Below are 26582 nucleotides of genomic sequence, written 5' to 3' on the forward strand. Positions count from 1 at the left end.
TGTCATCCTGTTTAATGTCAAGTTGTCTTAATAAGGACACTCCAAAGAAATTTAATGTCAAGTTATCATGACAAATACATCTTCTGGTAATGTCATCCTGGTTAACGTCAAGTTGTCATTACAAAGACATTCCAAACTAATTTAATGTCAACTTGTCATGACCAAGACAACTTCTGGTAATGTCACTTTGATTAATGTCAACTTGTCATAATCAAGACAACCCAAACAATGTCAACTTGTCATGACAAAAACTGAATGACACATAATGACAGAAGTCATAAACATTTATGACTTGTTTATAACGTTTATGACACTTTCATGACTGTCATGTCATAGTTATGACAGTGTCATGTCACGATTATGTCGATACCTTCAAGTAAAGTGTTACCAAATGTTTTTAAAAATTACATAATTATAGATTATTTTCCTGTACAGTACTCAAGCACAGTTATCAAGCCTATTAGTGAATTAAAATCCATTAAAAACTGAATGTAGTTTGGCAGTTTGCATTATACAAATGTTGTTTATGAAAGCTTGTTGAGCAATATTTTACTGTTCTGTAGATTTGAAAGGAATATTTTAGGCGTTTCACTTTTTTTTTTAATAGGTTTTTAAAATGCAAATCTTAACAGTGATGGGTATCATGATTCAAGTCAGGTGTGTGTTTGTGTGTGGGATGGTAAGAAACAAGGGAAAGCATTTATAGGTTAAAGGGTGGCCACAAAAAATAAATAGATGGCCATATCTACAATATGTGTGTTTTCCTGCAGCTGTGATGAATCACCCTGTCTTCCTTCCTCCTTCTCCTGGCCACAGGAGGAGCACCAGGAGGTTTGCTATCAGCCCTCACCTCTGCCACAACAGAGTCCACAACTGTGCATCTTATCGGTCTTCTTACACCTGCAGTCCTGAACTGATAGAGGGATTTTTGTATATATCATCACAGTGCTGTTTTTCAAAGGACGGATACTTCACTCCTCTATTGACAGTTTGAAAACAACCCAAAATCTTGTATACTTCACGTCTTACTTAAAGCTATGATTTAGCAGATTTAAAGGGATACGCCACCGTTTGTTGAAATAGGGCTTATCACGGCCTCCCCTAGCTGTAGATAGGTGGGTCAACACATTTTTTGTGCATGCATTGTTTTAGTCCGGTGCAACACCGGAAGCGCCGCCGCTAGTTAGCTTAGCGTAGTGAATGGAATCCTATGTTGCCGGTTAGCATGTTGTGAGTAAAAGTGAGCCAACAAAAGACAACCTAATTACTTGCACTGAGACAAAAAATGCGTTGGCCCACCTATCTACAGCCAGGGGAGAAGAAGCTTCCTGCTTCTTACAGTGCAGACGCTTTGCTGCTTGCTCCTGCCTCTGCTTGCATATTTCTGCTGATAATCTTGCTTTCCCTCTGAGAGAAACTATGAGCAACGGCTCTGGATACTTATAAATTACTGGACTATACATTTTTTATAGGCATAGTAGGCTATTGCCATTTTTCAACATTTTTCTGCGTGAGCGTGGCCTAAAGCGCCCTGAGATTTGTGATACGACCGGCTGGCCTGCATTACCATCCAGGCAGAGCGCCTCTTCAACCCCTATGCTTAGTAGGACACAGCCGTGGACAGCTGCAAAAGGAAAAATTAGCAACAAAACGCCTCCCCAACAACTGAGTGTGCAGGTGAAGAACAGATTTGCTCCTCTGCTGCAGGACCCTGGATATGACCTGGATTGCGAGAGCAATTCTAAATTTAAAAACTACAGAGAAAGCTAACGACTGGGCCCCAAACTCTGATTGTGGGTGACTCTGTTGTAAAAGATATCAAAAGCAGTAAAAACACCAAAATACTCTGTTTTCCCAAAGACATGGTGTCTGACTTAGCGCAAAGAATCCCAGATATCGTAGCAGTACACCCAACTATTAAGAACATTATACTGCACATAGGGTCAAATGATGTTGTAAAGCAAGAGTCTGAAGTGCTGAATCGTGAGTTTATGGATCTGCTGAACACAGTCAGCTCCATAAATGCGAAGGTGTTTATCAGTGGCCCTATACCGCCAGTCAGAGGAGGAGCTGAGAGATTCAGCAGACTGTTGGCACTGAACAGATGGCTTTCAACCGCATGTACCGACAATTCTCTGCAGTTCATTGACAATTTTAACATTTTCTGGGACCGCAGACATCTTTTTAAAGCAGACGGACTCTTCCTTAACAAGCCAGGAGTAAAGCTGTTCACCTCTAGCCTACTTTACTTTCTGCACCACCCATCTACTCCCTCGGCCAAGGGCACGAGACAAGATAAATCAACACAAACAAAACAAGAGGAAGACACAACAAAGTGCGGCAGTGATCCACCACAGCCCCCACCTGAGCAAGGATTTGACCATGGGAGACCACAGAGCGGAGACAAGAAATCTCAACCCCCCCTTTCACCTGTCCAACACTCCTCAAACCCCCTTACCAACCCGGACGAGGACCCATCGCCCTCCCCATTCCATAGGAGACCAAAGAGCGGAGATGAGAAATCTCAACCCCCATTCTCACCCGTCCAACACTACTTAAACTCCTTTAACAACCACTACGCCTTTGAGGACGCCTTTGAGGATGCGTCGCTCTCCCCTCTTTCCCCCATCCCCATGTTGGAGTTCACTGACCAGACGAAGCAGCTGGTGAATGCTGGAACTAAGTATGCCCCCCTTCCTTCTCCCATCGTTCGCCCCCGGCCTAAAGTAAAATGCCAGGCACCTCTGCCCCCTCAAGAGCGGCAGTTAACTCCTTCTCCCCAAACTGATAAGGATGCTTGTGTGCAAAATGCAGCAAGCGTTAAATGATATGGGACCAGGCTGCATGCCTAGTAGCACTCATGACTCTTTCCAAGACAAGCCTGGGCCCTGCGTATTAGATTCTTTCACAATTTATGTTGTGATAGGTAATAGAAAAAGAATAACAAATAAGCACTTAACGGCTAACTTTGAAAACTTAGCATCCATTCCTCGTCAGCCACAGTCAGTCACAAAAAATGAAAACACACTAACACTAGCCCTACTAAACGTCAGGTCTTTGGCAGGAAAATCATTTTTAATCAATGATTTTATTATTAAGCACAATCTTGATTTTATGTTTTTAACTGAAACCTGGTTGGACCATAATAACAGTGCTGCAGATGGACCCCAAACCACTTAATCAGAATTTTTTTGTGATTGTTGCGGGCAAAAATCCTTGATTATGCGGCACCTTTTCTTAAAAAATGCAATGGAATATGCGGGATATTTATGCAATTTTATGCGAAGAAATTGCGGGAACTTGCAAAAATTGCGGGAACTTGCAAAAATTGCGGGAACTTGCAAAAATTGCGGGAACTTGCAAAAACTGCGGTTTGATGAAAAAGAGAAAATAAAGTGATTCCCCTTGCACCCTGCTTTTCGATGATGTTCACGTCCTGTAATTACGTCACTTCATAATATTCCCATGGCAACAGGGAAAAATGGCTGCTCTTGTGTGAAGTAAACGCAACATTTTTCAACTTTCTGCTAAGATATATGTGACTTTTTTGCAACCAAAATGCGGGGATTATGAAATCATGCAAGCCCCGCATATTTTGCGCGGAAATCGGCAATTTATGCGGCGAAAGTGCGGCATACTTACATACCTGCAAACTAGTCGCTTTTCGACAAAAATCGCTGTTTTGAATGGGGTCCGAGACCCGGTGCTAATACGGCCCCGGTGCCTTAACGACCGTATCTACCGGACCAAATAGCAACGTGGATTTCGGTGCCTTATTTAGGTGCCACTTAGATGCCTGCGCTTCTTTCTGATGCTCCGAAAACGGACGTTAGAGGGAACTGAAACATCGCCGCAGGCCAGTCAACACTACACTTAGCAGCAGGTAACGTTAGACTACCGTTAGCTAGTCAACACTACACTTAGCAGCAGGTAACGTTAGCCTACCGTTAGCCAGTCAACACTACACTTAGCAGCAGGTAACATTAGCTACCGTTAGCTAGCAGCTGGACTACACACGGTTAAAATGTCTACAGCTAAACAGTGTAAAGTGTGTCTGTATTTCACTGGAGAGGACTCCAACACCGGACTGGAGCTGCTGTTGTCTGATGTCATGATGTCATGTTGCTCGCCTCGCCAGCCTCATGGTGCATTCACTGTAATTGTAAAATACCCTTTTCCCATCCAGTGGTTGTTTTCACCGTTTTGTGCTCCTTTTTTTTTTAGATCAACTTTTTATTGTTTTATATTTTTGAACATACAGAACAGACAAATACAATTGAACAAGGTGCTCCTTTTTAAATATATATATCTTTCGGTTCGGGCACCGTTTTAAAAGTATCGTATCATGTTGATAAGAGCATTAAAATGAGAAAAAATAATGGGACAAAATGAAATCAAGGGACATTTAAAATAGATAAAAATGTGCGATTAATTGCGAGTTAACTATGACATTAATGCGATTAATCGCGATTAAATATTTTAATCGTTTGACAGCACTAACACAAATACATACAGATATGTCTCGCTTTATTAGATAAGATAGCCTGCCTATAAGTGGCTTCACGCTCAGTGGCAGACTGAATGCAGTCAGTCTGCCACTTGTTGTCTGTAGCTGGTTGTGCTTTGCATGGGTGGGATTCTGAAACGTCCTTAAATTCAGGAATTTTGTTTGTTTATTCAAAGTCAAAGACAGTCCAAAGTAGTGCAACTTTGCACATTTTTGTGGGTCTGAGGTGTATTTCACATTTTAGCTGCCAAAGCTCCGCTGCTTTCTTCGACCCTCTCTGTGTCTGGTCCTGCGCTGAGCTCAGTCAGTGTGTAGTGTGAGAGAGGGAGTGGCCAGTGGCTAGACCGACAAAAGCCAATGTGTGCTTCTTTTATCAATGTATATTTAACGATATCTTTTGCATTTCTAATCCGAACGTCAGTCTTGGCACTGCACTTACCCGTGCCCGTAGCAAGACACCTGTCAAGTTTGAAATCCATCGGACTAACGGTTCGAGAGATATGCGCATAACACACAGACAGACAGACAGACAGACGTTCCTGCAATTTATAGATAGATGAGGCCCTGAATGGGATCTTGACAACAACATCACAAAAACATTATTCTTCTTTAACGCCAGAACAGAAAAATACTTGGCACATCTATGATGTGAGACAGGTGTGTCGGAGGGGGACGAGTTAAGTTACAAAGAAACTCCCACACACTGTCTAAATTGCAAAAATAAATTTAATAGCTGGCAAGATTTTGGTACTAGACCATCATAATCATCATCAGGCAAAAAAAAAATCACAAAATAATTTTGCCTGATTATAGTCTAGTACAAAACGACAGTGTGCGGGAGTTTCTTTGCAAACTCTTTTATAACGTAACAGTTATGGCTTGTATTGCTCTGAATGACAAGTAACACGGTGGCAGAGAAAGGAAAGTAAATGCACAAGGCCTTGAGCCAGAATTACACCTGTTGCAGCTGAAAGACAGAAAAACCACAGCCACCATTTCTAACGGTCTACAATCTCAAACTGAGAAGCAGAGAAATCATTTTGAAATGGCTCTGGCCTTGGTTAGAATAAGAACAAAGGAGAAAGATGCCCTTGCAGTGTCCTCTTGTTGCATCCTGGGTAATGACATTGACATCAGGATGAAGGCAGGTTCACCTGTTTTGTGATGTATGAGCAACTCTATTTTTCCTTGATAGCATCGACAAAGAAACATATTTGTATTTACGGGGAAAACACATTTCCTGCCTCCACTTCTATGAGAACAAAATATTGCCTGTTACTGTGGATGTCCCGCCTAACACTTATATTTAGTTTTACATTTGGAGACGACGGTAAGAAAACTACACTGTACTATAATTTTATTACAAAAGGAAGGTTTGTCTCTCCCCTTAAATCATACCAGACTCGAGATGTCAGCGTCCATCCATTGATGTATAGCCACAATGGCTCTAATCTGCTAGAAATGTCACTGAACAAAAATATTTCTTCAGTATGCTCCATGAGTAGTGTAAATAAAAAGAATGTCATTATTTTTACACATTTTTCTATATGTCTGTGGTGAGAGTGTTAAACTTAGGGGAAGCCTTGACTGATGTCTTTGGTTAATGTGTTCACAGCATATAGCAAGTAGCACCTATGTGTGATTTGAACAGCTGCCCAATAAAATTACAACAGAACGAGACGCCCCAACTCAAGTAATGTTCTGTATCTGTGTCATGGGTTTGTCGACGGCCACGCCTCTTTAAGAGGCTAGCGGCAGGTCCTGAGTGTATTGATTCCAATGGGAGATGTAAATGTGAACAAAGATTAAGACCAATTCTTTGCCCCATAGTCACCAAAGTAAATATTGAATTTTTAAATTCTGACACTAAAATGACATTTTTCAGACAGACAAATAATTTTTGTTCAATTTGTTCGAGACTTGTTTCTGTCTCAGGAAGAAACTCTCGCAAGATCTGGAGACACAGCTAAGCCAACGTCACGTTCGTGAATGCCCTAACAAAACTAATGTTCATAATGCTAAATATGGTTTTTAGCTGTGTAAATATCTAATGTAAAGAAAATATTTATAAATTATGCAAAAATAACTTTTTATCCATCCACACGACATTCACTACACTTTCAAACAAGGCCACGCCCATTTAGGAGACAGGAAGTGTACCGTTTTATACCATTGGTGCACCGTGTAATGGGCTTTCTTTAGTCAGAGAGAATCTCTGATGTTAGTAGCTTCCTACTCACTCTGTGTCGGTGATGACGTAGCCAAACACATCATCGTCTGCCTTCGTCCTGCCAGCTTTGACGTCCAGCTGAAGTTCGGGAACGTGCACCGTCTTCTCGTGCGGCTCCTCATACACGAGCGAAGCAGGAGGGGGCGCCACCTCTTTGATCCAGCCCTGCACTTCCGACACCTCCTCCACAGACTGGGTGGCATCCTTCTTCTGCACCGTCACCCCGGCCCCGCTGGTCCGGCTCTGGACATTTTCCAGGCCCACCTGTTGGCCTATGGGTGTCTCCATAGCAACAACGTCACGATTTCTAGCTGGAGGAGAGGTGTTGAAGGAAGTTTTGTCCAGGTAGGCCAGAAGTTTGGTAAAGAGGTTTCCACCCTCAGGCTGAAAAGAAATATTCAGATTTAGATGGCTTGTGTGAGCCAATCAGAACTACAACTTTAAAATTTTAAAAAGCAGGATTTTCTCACCATGAACAGCATTCCAGACCTGAAATTAGGGTTAGAATAAAAAACCCTATATTGAGATCCACTTTGAGCTTTTAAAGCCTCAACACACCTACCCCCACAGCTGTTTTAGAAGAAGAAGACGAAGGCATGTCTTTATCGATCGCCCAAGGGGAAATTCACATTTTCACTCTGTTGGTACAGTTTTTACACACATTACAAACAGGCCTGAAATACACACATGCTCGGGACCTATACATGCTATAATGAAAAGACGTCAGAGTGAGGGGGCTGCCATTGGACAGGCCCCACGAGCAGTTTGGGGTTCTTTGCCTTGCTCAAGGGCACCTTGGCAGTGCCCAGGAGGTGAACTGGCACCTCTGCAGCTACCAGACCGTACTTTGGTCCGGACAGTGACTTGAACCAGCGACCCTTCGCTTCCTAACCCAACTCCCTTCGGACTGTGCTGCTGCCACCCCCACTTCTCTTTCTTTTTTTTCCCACACTTGTGCCTTTGGACTGTGTGAGCACCTTTAACTTTTGATTGTCATCTTCTTGCAATGCAGTCAAATGCAATTCATGCGTTTGTTTTAGTTTGTCAAACACCTTCAGGTACCTCACAACCACCTTCTGGCCTGGAGGAGGGCTGATGATTTGCATGTAGCTGGAGAAACCAGGACGGATGCAATCAGATGTGTGATCTGGCCGTATACAGCATATGTGGCTGACGTTAATAAAAGCCTTTTTATCCGGCTACGAGACAGTGAAATGACAAGTGTAAATAGGTCTTAGATTTGTCCAAAATCCAATTTGGCACATTGATAATTTGTCAAGTGAAAATATACTACGTGGTCAAAAGTATATGGACAGTGTTGAAATGTACAAAGTGGGATAAACTCCAACATACTTCTTACGCAGTTCTGAATGATTTGATTTAGTCCTCTTTGTTCCAATACAGGGATGCTAAATGCTACAGCATTCAATATTGTAGACAACAGTGTGTTTCCAGTTTGTGTTTGTCTCTTTCTTGTTTCAACATGATGATGCTCCTGTGCATGAAGCCAGCTCCATAAAGAAATAATTTTCCAAGTTTGGTGTGAAGGAACTTAACTGGCCTGCACAGAGATCTGACTTCAACCCCACCCAACACCTGTGGGAAGCACTGGAGCACCGACTGTGAGCCAGACCTGATCCCCCAGCACCAGTGTTTGACCTCACTAATGCTATTGTTGCTGAATGGGAGCAAATCCCTGCAGCCAGGTTCAACATCTGCTGGAAAGACTGAAACCATATCTTGCACTGCACTGTAACTGCACCATCATGTTTATTCCCTCTCTCTATTCTCTCTATTATTCTCTTGTCTGTTTCATTCTTGTTTCATTCTATATCTAGATCATTTATGTTCCACTTTATTTTACTCTTTTAAATCCTAAATCTGTCTTTAAATATTGCCTTGTGTTTCTTTCTTTATGCCTTTCATGTGTTATATAAAGCACTTTGAGTTGTCCTTGTCGTTGCTTCAGAATGTCTAGTGTTCATGATGTTTTAAATGTGCTACACATTCTGGGATTCATGTATCTTAAACTAGCAGTACTATTAGTAGTAGTGGTATTAGTATAACCTTTCAAAAAGTATAAATTAAAAATAAGTAATATTTGTGGTAACCTGCAAAACAGAACTTCCAAATTTTTTTTAAATTTATTTTGAAAACTGCAGGATTCATTTTCTTCCTAATGCAGAATGTTACAAAACTGCTTATAATGTTAGCCTCCCCTTTGACATTTTGCTTACCTTGTCCTTCACAATATGCTCCTCTGTATCCGTGTGGCGCTCTGTTGGGAGAAAGACAGTAAATGTAACACACATTTCTGTGTTTGTCAAGGAGAAGAATAGTAAAAGAAAAAACATAAACTGTGATGTTAACAAACCACACAGCGTTAGGCTTCATGAAAATGTGCACAAGAGCTAAAAGCCGGCTTTCCAAATTTCAAGGACTTTTTCAAATCGCAAATTCATTCTACTTTATATTTGACTGATATGAATTTGCTCCTGTGGTTATTTCGTTTTTCACAGGTTTATTTTCGTAACCAAACACTGAAAAAGCATCAGATAATCTGCATACATATATTTGCAGGTTTCTAAACCTAGGTCATCTCATCATAATCATAATAGTTTTCAGTCATTTTAAAGCTATTTGTTGTGCACTTTTAACTGTAGTGGACACATTTTCAGTCTGAGTGGTCTCAGTGGACAGTGAACCATTAAAACTGGATGTGTTGGCTGCCTATTTAGTTTCACATTGATTTTAATGTTGCACTCTTGCTGCAAGCTGTTTAAGAGCTCCTTTGTGTCTTTAATCCTGCCTACATAATTATGTACAATAGATTTGCTTTGCAGGTTTTGCTCAATACTTTGATAGAGTAAAAACAAAAAATGAATCATTACGAAATTACCTTGAAGTGCTGCCGAGACTATGGGAGTGCTCTCATGTGGTTTTAGTGTTGGAGTGTTCTCGAGCAACTTCTCCTCTTCCTCATCCCTGGCAGCCACCTCCTCTTCTTCCTCCCTCAGGTCTCTCGGTCCAGGTCTGGCATGGATCAGGCCCCTGTTAAGTCCCTGGTCCTGGTCGACCACCTGTAGAGCATCAGCTATTAGGCTGGACAGTTGGCCCAAATCCTGCACTGTCAGGCCATCCACATCCACGTGGTGCCTGCCAACGCTCTTCAAAACGTTCTTGATGAAGCTCTCTGGAGGAGACACAGAGGTAAGAGAACAGAAAATAACAGCAGTTGTTGTTTGTTAAAATGCAATGTTTACTTTAGATTGAAACTTTGTTCCAAAAAAATCAGTTACCGCAGCTTTAAATGCTCAGAAAATTTAAAATGTTAGCATCTATAGGCTCAAGAACAGCTCTTAGTTGGACCTTTTGGGAAAATTGTTTTGTCAGTAATGGGTGTCCTTATGGAGAAGAGATGTTGCTCCACTTCAAACATGGGCGGGTGGCTTACAAAGGGTTTTGGCATATATTTCCCTTTCTGTTCTCCACAATGCTTGCATTTTTGCAATCAAATAAAACATGACATACATCCCACAGACAGTTATTATCACAAAAATTCCTAAAACCTTTAGTTTCTTTTCATACCTTTGTATCGTATTGTTATTCACTGGACATACCTCTTATTTTCAAAAAGTATATACTTAAAGTCCGCTTTAAACTCAAACTATAAGTCACATAATGACATACTCTGGAGCTCATATATAACATATAATGATATCATAGTGACCGAGTCAAGGTCATAAACTATAGCTAAAAAAATACCACAGCTGATTCAAAAGCATTGATATGTTAAACAGCTAAGTGTTTGTATGTGCAAGTGAATGACATGTCCTGCCTGAACTGCAGCAAAGCTCTACGTCTCAATATAGGCATCATTATTTTCTGATGCTAAAATTCATCATAGTTCACTTTAAAACACGTACCATCCACAGATGTCAGAGGGTCTTTGACTGAAGCCGCCTGCGTTCTTCCCAACTTTAGAAGCCTGGATTTTGAGGTGTCTTTTTTGAGTCCAGAGTTTTCTATTACGTTGGTGTAGAAGGGCCTCTGGCGGGGTGAGGTGGCCTCCTGCTCCTCAGGGCTCACCCCACCACCGTACAGGGACAGATGCCTAGAGAGATACTGCCTCAGGGCGCCCAGGAGAAGGTCACCCTCAGCCTGCTTGGTGAGCTGGTCGGCTGGGGGTCTCTGCTTCTGCAGAGGAAAGAGAGATGAAAGAGGGGAAAAGCTGGAGGGAGATGACTTCTGAGCCTTGGAGCGAAAGGAGTCCGTAGGGAAACGGTCACCCTGCAAGAAACAAGAAAAGCATGTATAATCACATAGAGTTCATTTAGAAAAACACTGTGTAGCCATTAGGAACCCAAACAGTAAACATAACTGTATGGTAATTGGGGGCCAAGCAGCAAAGCTGCAAGACCCCATAGTGATTCTACTTATTACACTTCTTCCCTCTGCTGTGGGAGTCTATGGCAGCCCATAGAACCATACAGTAAAAAGTTGTGAACCTGAATTTGGCACATTGATTTGGGACAGTCCCATAATTCATTTCACCAAGTTTTAGGTCTGCACCACAGGGAGTCTAGTGCCACCAATGGGTCAAAGTTGGCGTTGCATCCATGCGATTAACTTTTGAACCGTATGCCCGATTTTGAACATCGAGATATAGTTGGAATCCTTGGATGACGCTGAACTCAACGCACCCCATGATGTCAATATCCGCCATGTTGGACCTTTCGCCATATTGGATTTGATCAACCACACTAAAACGTTTTCACAGGTCACAAAATTGGTCAAATTTTCACGAAACTTGGCACAGATGATCTTCAGACCATGCCTCACAGAAGTTATTCCATTGCGTATTGATATTCGAAAGTGTTTGGCCGTCACAGCCAATCGAAATTGACGCCGAAGCCACCAAACAGGATGTGAACTCATATCTCGGCAAGAATTTCACGTATCAACACCAATCTTAGTACATAGGTCATTGGCCCAATCAGGAAGAGGCACAATACATTTGTTGACCTTAGACCTATAGGGGGCGTTGTAATTAGCAAAATGACATTTTGACCTATAAAACTATTTGGCTATATAACGTTTAATGTGTTTGGAATTCAAACTTACTAGCGGTGTCTGTTAATACTGTGGGAGGTCCTAAGGCCAACACGTGCCAATTTGTGACATCAACGTTATGAATCCGGCCATATTGGATTTCATCAAAAACACAAACGTTTTCACACAAAATTTCTCAAATTTTCATGAAACTTGGCACAGATGATCTTCAGACCAAGCCGCACAAACATTATTCTATTGCGTATTGATATTCAAAAGCGTTTTTACAACAAAACAAAGCTAAAACTCATATTCGCATATAAACCAATCCAATACTTACCAATTAAAACTCAAAAATGTATTGCACTATGGGGCGCTATAATCACAAGTCTCATACCACAATCAGTATCGAAACAAACTACATATGGGACCCATCCTGACTTACAATAATGTACTAATGTTGCAAATCAGGTGCTCCTAGATTTCGTGTTCATGGATGTGTGTGTGTGTGTGTGTGTGTGTGTGTGTGTGCGCGCGTCTGTGTGTGTGTGTCAGAATTGTACTTTTGGGAAAAGGGACATTTTGGGACTAAGACAAATGTACATCTAACATTGAAACATTGTCTGGAAATAATGACCAGAGATATGGTTGTTCATTCATTTCGATGAAAAAAGCAGCTTTGGTTTACTCTGCACAACATCATGTTGTGTTTGTGCTTCATTTCTACAGGACTGCCAATCTAATGCAGTCAGTCCTAACCATCATACACTATTTCATATATTAAAGTATGCGAGCATAGCTTATTCAGGTAGATTCTAAAGAATATAAGGCTTATTATCAATTGAATATATTAAAAAGATATGGTAATGTATTATTTAATTTTTTTTAATTTTTCTTCTTGTCAATCAGGACTTGAATCTTTTATTCTTTAAAAAATACCACATGGCAAGTTTAATTTGCATAGTGTAATTTATTAATTAAAATTAAAATAAAAGAATCAAAGACAAATTCACTCAAGAGGCACTGTTATATCTGGAAGATGTCAAATCGCTTCTAAATAATGAAATCATCCACTCAATTCAGTGAGCAAAGCAATGCAGGAGCCACATTTTGCTCTAATATTAAAGAATTGTATCCAACATCTGAACAATGTTTTGAAAATCAAGTTATAAATTCATTTATCCAATCATATTAACAGATCCATCAGCAATAACAAAAGCAAACTGTCACTTTTGTCACATTAACACCCACCTGGGAGCACAGAAATGGCACAAACCTGACTAACGGCAAAATTATCATAACAATACCAACATTATCAGTAAAGTTCCACAGTTGTCATATTTCTTGTGATGCATGATTTGTATGTGCGAGTCCGCCCTGGTATTTGTCACTGTCGGTATCTTTATTCAACTATGTCACACAGTTGGTGCATTTTATTTCACTCATGGCCTCCGGGACCCCCTCAGTCTTCCTGCTCCTTTTCCTTTCCACCAAACATGTGAACCTGGATAGAAAAAGGCCTCGAGCAACGCCTGTAGGCTCCACGCCATCGTGCTCTGTGGGTCTTTTGGTACAATCCCCCAGCAGGAGAAAGGCCTCCACCATTCAGCCGATGAGCACAGTGGAGGATCCAGTCATGTGGAGAGTTATTAATTAGAGCAGTGAACTCCTGAACTCTCTGCTGGTATTATTTCGGTCCTAACGCTCATGCTGCGAGAAGCCATCAGTAAGGATGGAGAAGCAAGAGCGGAGTTACAATGAAAGATGACTCCCCGTTGAGAAGGTGTGTGTGAGTTTTATATCACTGGGTGAGTGTGTGTAAGTGTGTACTGCATTTGTAGGTCTTCTTTTTTTTTTTTTTTAATGGAGGCAGGTGGCTGTGACCAGAGGGTGGGGCTCCATGCAGATGTAAAAACAAATGTCCCACCTGCCCTTCCTCCTTTCAAATGTGAAACAGGGAGCAACGGGTGCTGGAGTTTGGACTGTGAGGTCTTGCAGTACTAATTTATTACACAGAACCCTAACTGGCAGTTTAAGGTGCAGGATTGTCTTTGAACCATCGCTATAGCCGTTTCCCACACTGCAGTGCAAACCCTGTGTGTTTAGCCAGCCTATCCATGTGATGTATGAAAAGGTGAAACCAAAAGATATATCCAAAAGAATAAACAATATAGGCTATGATACAGACTTTATTGGCCACTTTTGTCTTGTAGTTCAATTCCTTATTTAGAACACAATTTTTGTGAGTCCTAGATTTTAGTCGTATTACTGTTTATATGTCTAGACTCAGAACTACAGCTGGATTATTAGGCCTGCAGAGAGACTATTTTTATAAGTTATTAAAAAAGGTCTTGTAATGTTATTGTAATTAAGTTCAATATTTTTGTGTGAAATATGTGTTTCTGTGTAAAGAATATAGGGCATCCAGGAATCCCTCACCTTTCCCAGGGTGCTCAGACTAGAGGCAGATGGCGTCTTGGGAAGGAGGCCGAGACGTTGTAGGTACGTCTGCAGATTTCTACTGAGCTCCACCTCCACCGGCTTCACCCTCTGGTCTACTGGGTCCATCGCTCCAGCTACTGGCCTTTGGGAGAAAACAAGTTTCATTACTTAATTACAGTATATACACTGCTTAAGACGGAATCACTGTGACGTCGCGCTAAAACAAAACAGGCCGTTTATTTGAAAAGCAGTGATATGTGAAATCTGCAAACATGTTTTTTTCTGTTGTCATTTTCAGCCGTAAAGATATAAAGATAAAGATATATAGGTAAACACAGACATTTGGCCTATCTGTGGTCTCTGCTGTGCTCATTGTCTGTTCTGTGTAGCTTTGCTAGTCTCTTTGATAAACCAGATCTAGCGTTAGGAACAGCAACATATCACTGCCGGTTGGACTGATTGCTAGTTTGGGTGCTGTCATTTTCTTTAGTCTGTGGTCCAACAGGTTCATTAGCTCTCCAAGCTAACGTTAGTCAAAGTTTTGACATGTGAAAGAATCGAACATGTATTTTAGATGGAGGAGATGAGAGTAGAGCCAGTTGTTTGCTCAGCGCTGTTAAATTGTACGTACGGGACGCAAGAGTTTTCTACCCACAAGTTATTGTAAACATACATTGTTTCCACTACATCTTGTTTGTCTTTGATGCCACTGGTCAGCAGGTCACTGATTGTTACCATGGAAACATGGCTCTTAAATCTGAGTTAGATTTGTGGTAGTGTGGTTAACTTTTGAAGTTTAAAATAAGTCAGTCTTTAGTTTGTCTAGTTTGAATTAGACTAACCTAAGAGCCAAATCAGACACCAGTCTAAAATATCTTTGTGAAACCGGCTCCAGCACCAGTGAAATCCCCAAATCCCCAACAGTTTTTGGACCATTGTGGGACGACAGGACATGGCCACAAATCACAATAGCACAGAGCTACTGATGGGTGAGCATCTGACCTGCTGTCGGTGTTGTAGACCGCTCCATTCTGTGGCCTGTAGGGAACCCTCCTCAGCTTGGATAACTCATTGGACAGAACCTGCTGAGTGGTGTTATCTTCCCAGGTCAAACCTACAGACAGAAACACAGAGAACCTGTAATACCACATCATAGAGGACCTGTGTGTGATTATGCGATCACATAATTCAATGCATAATCAGCCAATGTCCGCATAATTATGCGGGGGGCGCATTTTTTCAAATACGCCGCACTTTTTTCGGCGCATAAATTGCCGATTTCCATGCAAAATATGCGGGGCTTGCATGATTTCATAATCCCCACATTTTGGTTGCAAAAAAGTCACATATATCTTAGCAGAAAGCTGAAAAATTTGCGTTTACTTCACAGAAGAGCAGCCATTTTCCCCTGTTGCCATGGGAACGTTATGAAGGGACATAATTACGCGACGTGAACATCATCGTAAAGCAGGTGTTGGGGGAATCACTTTATTTTCTCTTTTTCATCAAACCGCAGTTTTTGCAAGTTCCCGCAATTTCAGCGCATAAAATTGCATAAATATCCCGCATATTCCATCGCATTTTTTAAGAAAACGTGCCGCATAATCAAGGATGTTTGCACGCAACAATCACAAATTTCATTTTCATTTCAATTTCATCATTTTTCTGGAAGGACTGTCAATTGTCCTTATTTGATATAATTTATCATATTCTGTATCACTGACAAAAACTATGAATCTTCTCTGTTGAAACAAGTGCTCTAACAAGAGAAGAAACTGATGAGCAGTTTGGGCATTTGCGTCTTTTCTCTTTTTATTATCTACTTGTCAAACTGTCTCAGCACCATTGGCCAGTGTGGATTAACTGGGAAATAAAGAGCATCAGCATCAGTGACGAAGCAAAAAAAAGAATAATCTTTTCTGAATTTCAGCAAGTGTACAAAGGACAAGTTTGATGAGCTGCTTGGGCATTCACGTCTGTTTCGTATGCTTAACATGCATCCAAACAGCTTTTTGGCATCTGAACAGAGGAGCAGGCGCCAGCACCAGATGGGGTAGCGGAACGAAATGTTACCGGAAATATGGCTGTGCCGCGCAAAGAACCTAATGAACCAAGGCATTTGGCAGATGAGCGATGACGTTCCTGAAAGATTTGAGTAATACAGACTGGAGCTCCAGATGTGTTGCCACAAGAAGTGGGTCTGGCACAGAGGACACAATCTTAAAATAAAAACCAGCACTGTCAGCTGTAAAGCCAGTATGTCAAGTTCTCAGGAGTAAGGACATTCCTCCATCATAAATAGTTGCTGTTGCACCAGTAGCTTTAAAATCAAGTTAAAAATGATGCTTAAAGCTACAAACTCTAACCACGGATTCTATCATCTAACAGAAATAAAGGGGCTAAAGTATAGGAGCGTGGCTAAAGTATAGGGGCGTGGCTAAGTTGCATGGCCGTGGCTAAAGTACAGGGCACGGCATAAGACCCGCATTTTGTTGCTCAAGTGTAGACCACACATTGTATATTTCATGTAAATTGGATTATGTTGTATTATTATGTTATATTATGGATTATGTTATGTTGTAATATAAGGCTGACTTCCTGTTGCCAGCAGGTTGCGCTATGACTAGCCCTCTGGGCTCCGACCCACACACAGACGTGCATGAGCACTGCCGTGTCGCTGCTTTAGAGCAAAGTGGAGAAAATATTATCATACCGCATGTTTAACCCTCATGCCCTCCTCAAAAAAAATAACACTGGACACCTTTGTGGCAAAAATGTACACGCACACAAAAACTGCTATTAAATCATCATATATCAATATCTTTTTCTGCTTTTTTTTCATAAATCACTTAAACAACTTCTAACTTAATCAAAACCACCAAACATTCAAACATTTTCAGGATTTTAACCCTTTAAATGCCAGTTTATTTATTTGAAGTATTTCATTATTTATTACAAAAAAGACAAAAAATGATTTTTTTTCCATATAATGAATAATATGTAGATGGGGCTTTGATGGGGATTAGAGGCTTGGATATGTCAAAGATTAGATATGAGTCTGTGTAAATCTGTAAGCAAGCAATGATCATTTTAGGGCTGAAAAAAGGCATCTTTTGAAGGATGAGTTTCATGTGTCTTTGAAGACGTGCTTCAATAAAAACATTGTCTCCTGCATGTGCTGTAAACTGATGCTTATCATTTCAAATGGTTTGTGTGACATGGTGGCCCTGAAGACTGGTCTCCCACTATGGACATCCCACAGGCTCCGGGTGGATTCCCCTTTGGACCGGTACACACCAGCCAAGTGTGAAGTCCCATGTATGTTAAAATCTCTTGAGCATCCACATCACTCCATCCTGAGATTGAACACCTCCCGTGTAGGTTTGTCATTTCCTGAATCAGCTGATCATGTCAGGAGTGAAGAAAAGGTGGAAAGAGGATGCCACATCATGGATTCTTGATATGGCATATCTCGTGGGCTCTGGCATCATGCCGGTCGGTGCTTGAATGTTGCGGCGCGGCCTCAGTATTAGATGGAGACCAGACTTGCCAATTCTTCACTGTCCATTCAATGTTAGGATGGACAGGATCTTCAGTGTCCTCTCCACTTTCAGAGGAAGGGTTAGAGGCACTCACAGAGTTGGAGGACACCAGTGACCATTTTGTCAGACTCCAGAAACTTGTGTCATCTTCAGATGAGTCCTGCAGTTGGCTGGAAGATAAAGGCTCCTTCTCTTTGCTCCAGGTCTTTCTCCTTCTCTAGAGCCAGGTGCATCAACACACTAATAGTTGTTTTTGTTTACAACAAATGCAGGAAACAATGTTTTTATTCAAGCACGTCTTCAAAGACACATGAAATGCATCCTTCAAAAGAAGCCCTTTTTTCACCCAGATTTACACAAACTCTCTCTCACACACAGACACGCATGCATGCGCACACACACACACACACACACACACACACACACACACACACACACACACACACACACACACACACACACACGGCTCCATAATATAACTGGCTAAAGTAAGGTGCGCTTTTTTCACCACTAAAATTATCATTGTTTGTTTACAGATTTACACAAACTCTCTCTCACACACAGACATGCATACATGCATGCACACACACACACACACACATACGCATACATACACACACACGCATACATACACGCACACACACACACACACACACACACACCCAACCCACACACACACACCCACCCACCCACAGACACACACAAATATACATATATACACACACACACACACACACAGACACACATACACACACACATATACACACACACACACATACACACACACACACACACGCAGGCACGCGGGCACACACCACACACACACACACACACACACACACACACACAGCTCCATAATATAACTATAATTTCATGCATCGGCCTACAAGGGCAAAATGGTTGAATCTGGTGAAATACTGTAAAAATGTCAAATATGACTAGTTTTCTTCCAAATGAAATGCTAACATTACAGAATGCATGGTTTTATACTGTAAAGGCAGTGAGATCAAAACATGTGGTTATAATGGAAGTCAATGGGGCCATTTTTGCCTCGAAGGTGTCCAGAGGGAGTATCTGGAATTACATAAAAAATACTAATGCAATCAAATCAGTTTTGTTGCTTATCTTTGACATATCCAAGCCTCTAATCACCACCAAAGCCCCATCTACATATTATTCATTATATGGGAAAAAATCATTTTTGTGTTTTTTTTATACAAAATGACATACTTCAAATACATAAACTGGCATTTAAAGGGTTAAAATCCTGAAAATGATTGAATGTTTGGTGGTTTTGATTAGGTAAGAAGTTGTTTAAGTGATTCATGAAAAAAGCAGAAAAAAATATTGATATATGATGATTTAATAACAGTTTTTGTGTGCGGTGGACATTTTGGCCTCGGAGGTGTCCAGAGGGTACAAAATGAATCATTTAAGTATAAAAAAACTAAGAGTAAAAAACACTGGATTTAAAAAATTTGACTGAAAAGAAGGATTCCTACAAAATTTCATGCCATAAGAAGTAACACAGCAAAAATGATCACAAAATGAAAAAAAAAACTTGAGAAAAATGTACAAAAATGACCGAAGAGGGCATGAGGGCTAGAGCCAGGTGTTTTTGTTTACAACAAATGCAGGAGACAATGTTTTTATTCAAGCACGTCTTCAAAGACACATGAAATGCATCCTTCAAAAGAAGCCCTTTTTCACCCAGATTTACACAAACTCTCTCTCATACACAGACACGCATGCACGCACACACACACACACAGACACACAGACACACACACACACACACACACACACACACACACGGCTCTATAATATAACTGGCAAAAGTAAGGTGTGCTTTTTTCAACCCTAAATTTATCATCGTTTGTTTACAGATTTACACAAACTCTCTCTCACACACAGACACGCATGCATGCACGCACGCGCACACACACACACAGCTCTATAATATAACTGGCAAAAGGTGCGCTTTTTTCAACCCTAAAATTATCACTGTTTGTTTACAGATTTATACAAACTCTCTCTCACACACAGACATGCATGCACGCACGCACACACACACACACACACACACACACACACACACACACACACACACACACACACACACACACGGCTCCATAATGTAACTGGCAAAAGTAAGGTGCGCATTTTTTCACCCCTAAAATTATCGTCGTTTGTTTACAGATTTACACAAACTCTCTCTCACACACACACACACACACACACACACACACACACACACACACACACACACACACACATACATACATACATACACATACACACACACACACACACACACACACACACATACACACATACACACACAGACAGACACAGCTCCATAATATAACTGGAAAAAATACAATGATTTCATGCATCGGCCTACAAGGGCAAAATGGTTCAATCTGGTGAAATACTGTAAAAATGTCAAATATGACCACTTTTGTTCAAAATGGAACTACATAAAAAATACCAATGAAATCAAATCAGTTTTGTTGCTTATCTTTGACATATCCAAGCCTCTAATCACCACCAAAGCCCCATCTAAATATTATTCATTATATGGGAAAAAAATCATTTTTTGTGTTTTTTTTTTTATAAATGACATACTTCAAATAAATAAACTGGCATTTAAAGGGTTAAAATCCTGAAAATGATTGAATGTTTGGTGGTTTTGATTAAGTTAGAAGTTGTTTAAGTGATTTATGAAAAAAAGCAGAAAAAATTATTGATATATGATGATTTAATAGCAGTTTTTGTGTGCGTGGACATTTTTGCCACGAAGGTGTCGAAAGGGTACAAAATGAATCATTTAAGTATAAAAAACATGAAAGAGTAAAAAACACTGGATTTAAAAATTTTGACTAAAAAGAAAGGTTCCCACAAAATGTCATGCCATAAGCAGTAACAGCAAAAATGATCACAAAATGCCCGAAGAGGGCATGAGGGTTAAATTAAACATAACTACTGTTAGCAATGTGACAAAGGCATGCATTGAGCTCAAAGCCAACCAGTTGGGAGCCGGGGTTAAACAGACCTGTTGAAAACAGCAAAGATAACATTATGTTAGTCACTGATCCATCAGAACGAGAGCCCAGTTCTGATCAGTTTTCATTCCTTTGAAATCACAAAGGTTTCTGCAGCGTTGAAATGCCCACCAATGTTTACAAGGCTCTTCCTCCTTTCCGGGTCATGCAACTTATTTTTAAATTTGTATTAAGAAATAAAGAGATATTAGATTCAGCTGATAATTCTGCATAATAAAACGCATAACATGCCCCAAGAACTAATAAAATAAGTTAAGAAATGGTTAATATCTTTTCCCATCCAACTCAAATCTCTTCAGTCTCCACTGCACAATGTCAGTGTCAGTCTCTATTAGTGTTGGGGTTTGATAGAATTCTCCTGAGTCCTCTTGAACAAGACACTACCACTGCCGACATTACTGTTGATGGTCCGCGAACAATAACACATTGTCTGACACAATTGCATCCACCCTTCTGAGCTAATTTAGTTAGTTCCACTCATTACAGAACATTTCAGATGAATTACGACCTCAACTGCCACAAAGTCAGGCACAAGTCTCTCTAACAGCTTCACAGTGTGTTAGGCCAGCTTTCGCCACCAAACAGCCATAAAACTGAGTCTTTAATGGCAGCCGGTGGCTGAGAAAATGGGCGTTAGCGGCGGGTGAACAGACGGCATCTGACACAACAGGTTAGTAAATGTTGGAGCGTCTGCCAGTATATGACTCTACACTTCTAACAGACGACTAAACCAAACACAGAAATGCGGTCAGGAGGTTTGAAACCAGTTGAGGTAAAAGGGCAGAGTGAGATGCTTCCACTTCCAAATAGCTGACTAAATGCAGTGCAAAAGGGGCGAAGACGCAGGATGTTTGATTTGATTTGATTTGATTTATTTAATTGTAAGAGAGTGCCTTACACATGATAAAAGGACATCAAATACAATCGAGGATAAAAACACAATAAAGTCCAAGACTTATTTCCATTGTGGTCCTCAACACACATCAGGAAAAGACAAGATACTCAATGACATAACATAAAAACATTTTTCTTAAATAAATAAAAATAGTAACTTGCCCTTTAATCTATTCGGCAACCCTCTCTAGTAACCAGACCTTGATGCTCTTTTTAAAAGAGTTCAGGCTGGAAATGACTTTAATATGACGATCTAACTTGTTCCACTGAACAGCCCCCATATAGGCAAAGGTTCCTTTCCCTAACACTGTCTTAAATTTATAAGGACACAGGTCAGATATGCTGCCATGAGTATTAATATTGTGTGTGTCCTTTACCTTAGTTATAAGACACGACAAAAAAATTGGGACACTACCAAACAACATTTTCTGAATCATGGTCAGTCTTAAAGGGGTGATAGAATGATTATATAGGGTATTTCACACTGTTCCTTATGGTCTCCTAATGGGGTATGTAACATTGGTTGGGCTGAAAATGGCCTGGTTGATATTTTATGGGCCCTTATGCATCCCTGTGTTTAGGCCCTATTTGTAACAAGAGCTTTTCTTCCAAATATGGTATGGTCATGAATATTTAGATGAGCTGCGCGGTGATTGGTTGAGCGACTTGCCATACGCTGACATTAGAGTCGCGCGCTGATTGGTTGAGCAAATCCCCAATACACATACATTAGAGAAGCGACAGAATCTCATATTCCAGACACTGCAATGTTTCATTACCAAATTCACTTCTGAGACTTTTTTAAGCGAGAAATCCACTATATAAAGCTCAAATATGGGCCGTTTACAAAAATTGATGGCTAATTGCAAATTTGGTAAGACGTGTCGGAGTTTAGGAGCTCCACACAGTCTGACGAGAAAGCGACAGCCTGCTGGGCTCCATACCCAGGGCAAAGTCACCCTTTGTGGATACTGCATATGGGGCTCCGCGGCCAGCTGCCGGCATAACTATATCTATAAATAATACATTTACGGTTTTGAATGTCCCAATGTCTTATAAAGCTAACCGTTGTGTCCGATTTGATTTTAAGGCATTTTTATGAACGCGAGGAGTCTTTCTAGGACAAGCAGCTGCTTGCTATATGTCCCATTTATTACAATGGGGAAATACCGCAGCTAGCTAGCTACACTTTCGCCATAACTAAATTATATTTACTGTTTGAATTTCGTCACGCCACTTATACAACACATTCCCCAATGTCTTATAAAGCTAACCATTGTGTCCGATTTGATTTTAAGGCATTTTTATGAACGCGAGGCGTCTTTGTAGGACGAGCAGCTGCTTGCTATATGTCCCATTCATTACAATGGGAAAATACCGCAGCTAGCTAGCTACATTGTCGCCATAACTAAATTATATTTAAAGTTTGAATTTCGTCACGCCACTTATACAACATCATTCCCCAATGTCTTGTAAAGCTAACCGTTGTGTCCGGATTTTAAGGCATTTTTATGCAACGCTAGCATGCTTTTGTAGGAGCGAACAGCTGCTTGCTATATGTCCCATTCATTACAATGGGGAAATACCGCAGCTTGCTCACTTTCGCATAACTAAAGTATATTTACAGTTTGAATTTCGTCACAGCATGAATATTAGAGGTTCCTCAAGGTCTTACAAAGCTTAGCTAACACTTGTCCGATTTCGGATATCAATTGAATGTATTTTTGTGAATGTCAGAGTTAGGAGGAGGCTAGCTAGCTCTCATTGATGGACTCCATCTCACCGCGGATCTATCAATGAGACTCGCGGACAAGAGGCGTTTATTTCCCCGATTGTTTGTTTAAATAACTCAACACACATACCCATTAGAAGATTAACTGGAACCTGCGGGCTGCGGTAAAAGATTGCGGGCGTAACAAGCTCGCTGACAGGGCGGCGATGTAGCAACCCAGGCAGCACCAACACCGGCACTAAACTCCGACACACAGTCGGAGAAAATTTGCAATTAGCCATCCTTTTTCGTAAAGCGGCCCATATTCGAGCTTTATATGGTTGATTTCTCGCATAAAAAAGTTTCAGAAGTGAATTTTGTAATGGAATAGCAGAGATCTGCGTGACCTAGCTAGATTCAGAAGACTACCTGATGTTGGGGCGTGACTGTTCTCTTAAGGTTCCGGATTTTGAGATGCTTGCGCAAGCAACTCAGCTTTGTTGGGATTCGCCCGTTTTCAGCGGCAGTTTCAAAATATGAGATTTTCATAGTAAAGGGGTGTCAGTGGGATTTTGAGCTTCTATGTATGTCCTATTTACCCACCGAACTGTCGTTATTCAACTATCACAGGGTAAAATCGGTTTTGCATTCTATCACCCCTTTAACATAGTAACACAAGACTCCACATGGAGCCAGTTGAGCTCAACAAATTGTGACCTACCTATGTGAGACCTATGGCCCAAATTCAGAATTACTCTTATTAATTTATTCTGTGCTGTTTGCAGCTTCCCTTTGAGTCTATTTGTTAGGCCTTCAAACCAGGAGGTACATGCAAATTCATAGTGATTTAAAATTAAGGCATTAGCTAAGATGATCATTGTTGACCGTTCTAAAAATTTAGAATTTCTGGCTAAAAACTTTGTGAGCCCCGTGACTTTACTCAAAACCTTATTGGCCATATTCCTGCCATCCAAGTTGTTTTCTAGGATGCAACCCAGGTATTTTACTGACGTTTTTGCACTGACCACAACATTATTCAAAATGACCCTAAATTCCGAGCATCTGTTCAATCTGTATTTTGAACCGAACAAGATGGCCTCTGTCTTACGAAAATGTAGTGACAGCATATTGTCAATCAGCCAGTTGTTAACAGAAGATAGCTCTGAGCTCAGGGTACTCTCTAGTGTGGATTGTTGTTTATGAGACATTAAAAGTGCAGAGTCATCAGCGTACAAAAATAGTTCACATGAACAGGAGTCTGCCATATCATTAATGTATGTTAAAAATAAGGACCGCCCGAGGATACTTCCTTGTGGAACGCCACATTCAACTACACTAGGGTCAGACGGTACTCCCCCTAAAACCACCAATTGTTCCCTCCCTCATAGGTAAGACCTAAACCACCTACAGGTGGAGCTGTCTGCCCCCAAAGCCTCCAGTTTGGCAATCAGTCTGTCATGATTGACCGTATCAAATGCTTTTTGAAGATCCAATAACACCATTCCGCAGAGATTTCCATTATCTACTTCCCTGCGTATGGTGTCGGTTAAATACAATAGGCATGATTCAGTGGAATGTGACTTCCTAAATCCGGACTGGAATTTAAACATGAAGTTGTTTTTATTCATGTATTTATTAAATTGCTCATTAACCAACTTTTCAAACTTTTTTGAGACTGTGCACAAAATAGATACTGGTCTGTAGTTACCAGGATCATGGCGGTTTCCCTTTTTAAAAAGGGGAACTACCTTGGCCCTCTTAAGGTCATTGGGAAAAACACCCAATTCAACAGACAGATTAAAAATATGGGAGATGCAAGGGGCTATGTGGGCAGCAGCATCTCGTAAAAACCGAGGGGATATTCCATCTAGCCCAGGGCCCTTAGAGCAGTCTAGCTGTAAGAGCTTTTTTTCCATCTCCCCTACCTCAACCTTCCGTAAGGAAAATGAATTGGGCAGTGCTCCAAGTTTATTATAGAAAGATTTCACCCTATCTATGTTAAATAACCCAGATGAAGGATGAAGATTTGAAACCAGCTTTTCTGCTATAGCAGTAAAATAAATATTAAAATGATTAGCAACCTCTTATTAAAATTAAGGGAGCCCTTAATTTTTAGTCCTGTGTTTCCTGGATTCTTGGCATTTGTCTTAGTGGCCCCCAATTCTTTTAAGGTCTTCCACAACTTTTTTGGGTTATCCTTATTATTTAATATATCATTCTTATAGTGAGTTGATTTTGCATCTCTAATAAAATCCAGAGTATTATTTCTTGCTTGCTTATATAAAATAAAATCATCATGATTTTTTGTTTTATGAAAAGTTTTAAGTGCTTTTTCCCTGGTTTTAATAGCATCATGTATAACTTCGTCAAACCATGCACTACAACGCTGTTTAACTCTAATCTGTCTGAGAGGGGTCACCTTATTGATGATTTAAAAAAAATTATCTTTAAACTGTCACCATGCTATGTTAACACATGAACAATTTACCACAGGGGACCAATCCACATCATCAACCAGCATCTTGAAAGTTTCCTGGGAGTAATGTTTAAATGATCTGGATAGTACAGTCTTGTGAGAGCAAAAGGTTTTTTTACCAGATTTTCTTGTGCAAAAGATTATATTATGATCACTTATGCCATAAGTAATAGTACCACTCTGAGATGTTTTCAGGGCTGAAGCTGGCACTTTTATCCAGAAGGACCAACAGCAAATGAGCTTCAGTTCCTAGATGGACAAAAATGCAAGCAGACACCAGTGAGGAAGTCCAAAGTCAAGCGTTCATGCCTTGACAAAAAAGTCAGAATTTCTTCTGACTTTATTCTCAGAGTTTTGACTTTAAAAACCGAACTCAAATACATTTTTCACATGTGGCCCTAATCCTCTTCCATACATATACACTAATGAAACAATCTCATATACACTACTGAAGCACTATGAGAACCTTTCAATAGTGTGTGAGAGCATTTCACTAGATGTGTGTGAGGTTTCAGTATAGTATGTGAGCGTATAATTGTTTCAGTAGTGTATGAAAGCATTTCACTAGAGTGTGTGAGAGCATTTCACTTGTACCGTATGTGTGTAAGGTAATTGTGAATAATGTCCCAGATGGCCCCCAATAACAGTCGGACTTCGTCGGCA

The 26582-nt window shown here is 40.6% G+C and overlaps 1 protein-coding gene across 2 annotated transcripts in view; it reads right to left on the reverse strand.

Annotated features, from left to right (window-relative positions):
• LOC120568116 (receptor-type tyrosine-protein phosphatase N2-like) overlaps positions 1 to 26582 on the reverse strand; it is a 315377-nt gene that overhangs the window by 227831 nt on the left and 60964 nt on the right. Inside the window, exons 4-9 of one of the 2 annotated variants that reach the window (XM_039815379.1) lie at positions 15234 to 15345; positions 14229 to 14373; positions 10664 to 10934; positions 9637 to 9930; positions 8975 to 9015; positions 6748 to 7121 (exon numbers count right to left, since the gene is read on the reverse strand). In XM_039815379.1, coding sequence (XP_039671313.1) covers positions 6748 to 7121; positions 8975 to 9015; positions 9637 to 9930; positions 10664 to 10934; positions 14229 to 14373; positions 15234 to 15345 — 1237 coding nt within the window. Of the gene's footprint in view, positions 1 to 6747; positions 7122 to 8974; positions 9016 to 9636; positions 9931 to 10663; positions 11028 to 14228; positions 14374 to 15233; positions 15346 to 26582 lie in introns of both variants that reach the window. The other variant, XM_039815378.1, reaches the window with a different exon arrangement.

Source organism: Perca fluviatilis, chromosome 11 (assembly GCF_010015445.1).
Source record: "Perca fluviatilis chromosome 11, GENO_Pfluv_1.0, whole genome shotgun sequence".
In the NCBI taxonomy this organism is placed as follows: Eukaryota; Metazoa; Chordata; class Actinopteri; order Perciformes; family Percidae; genus Perca; species Perca fluviatilis.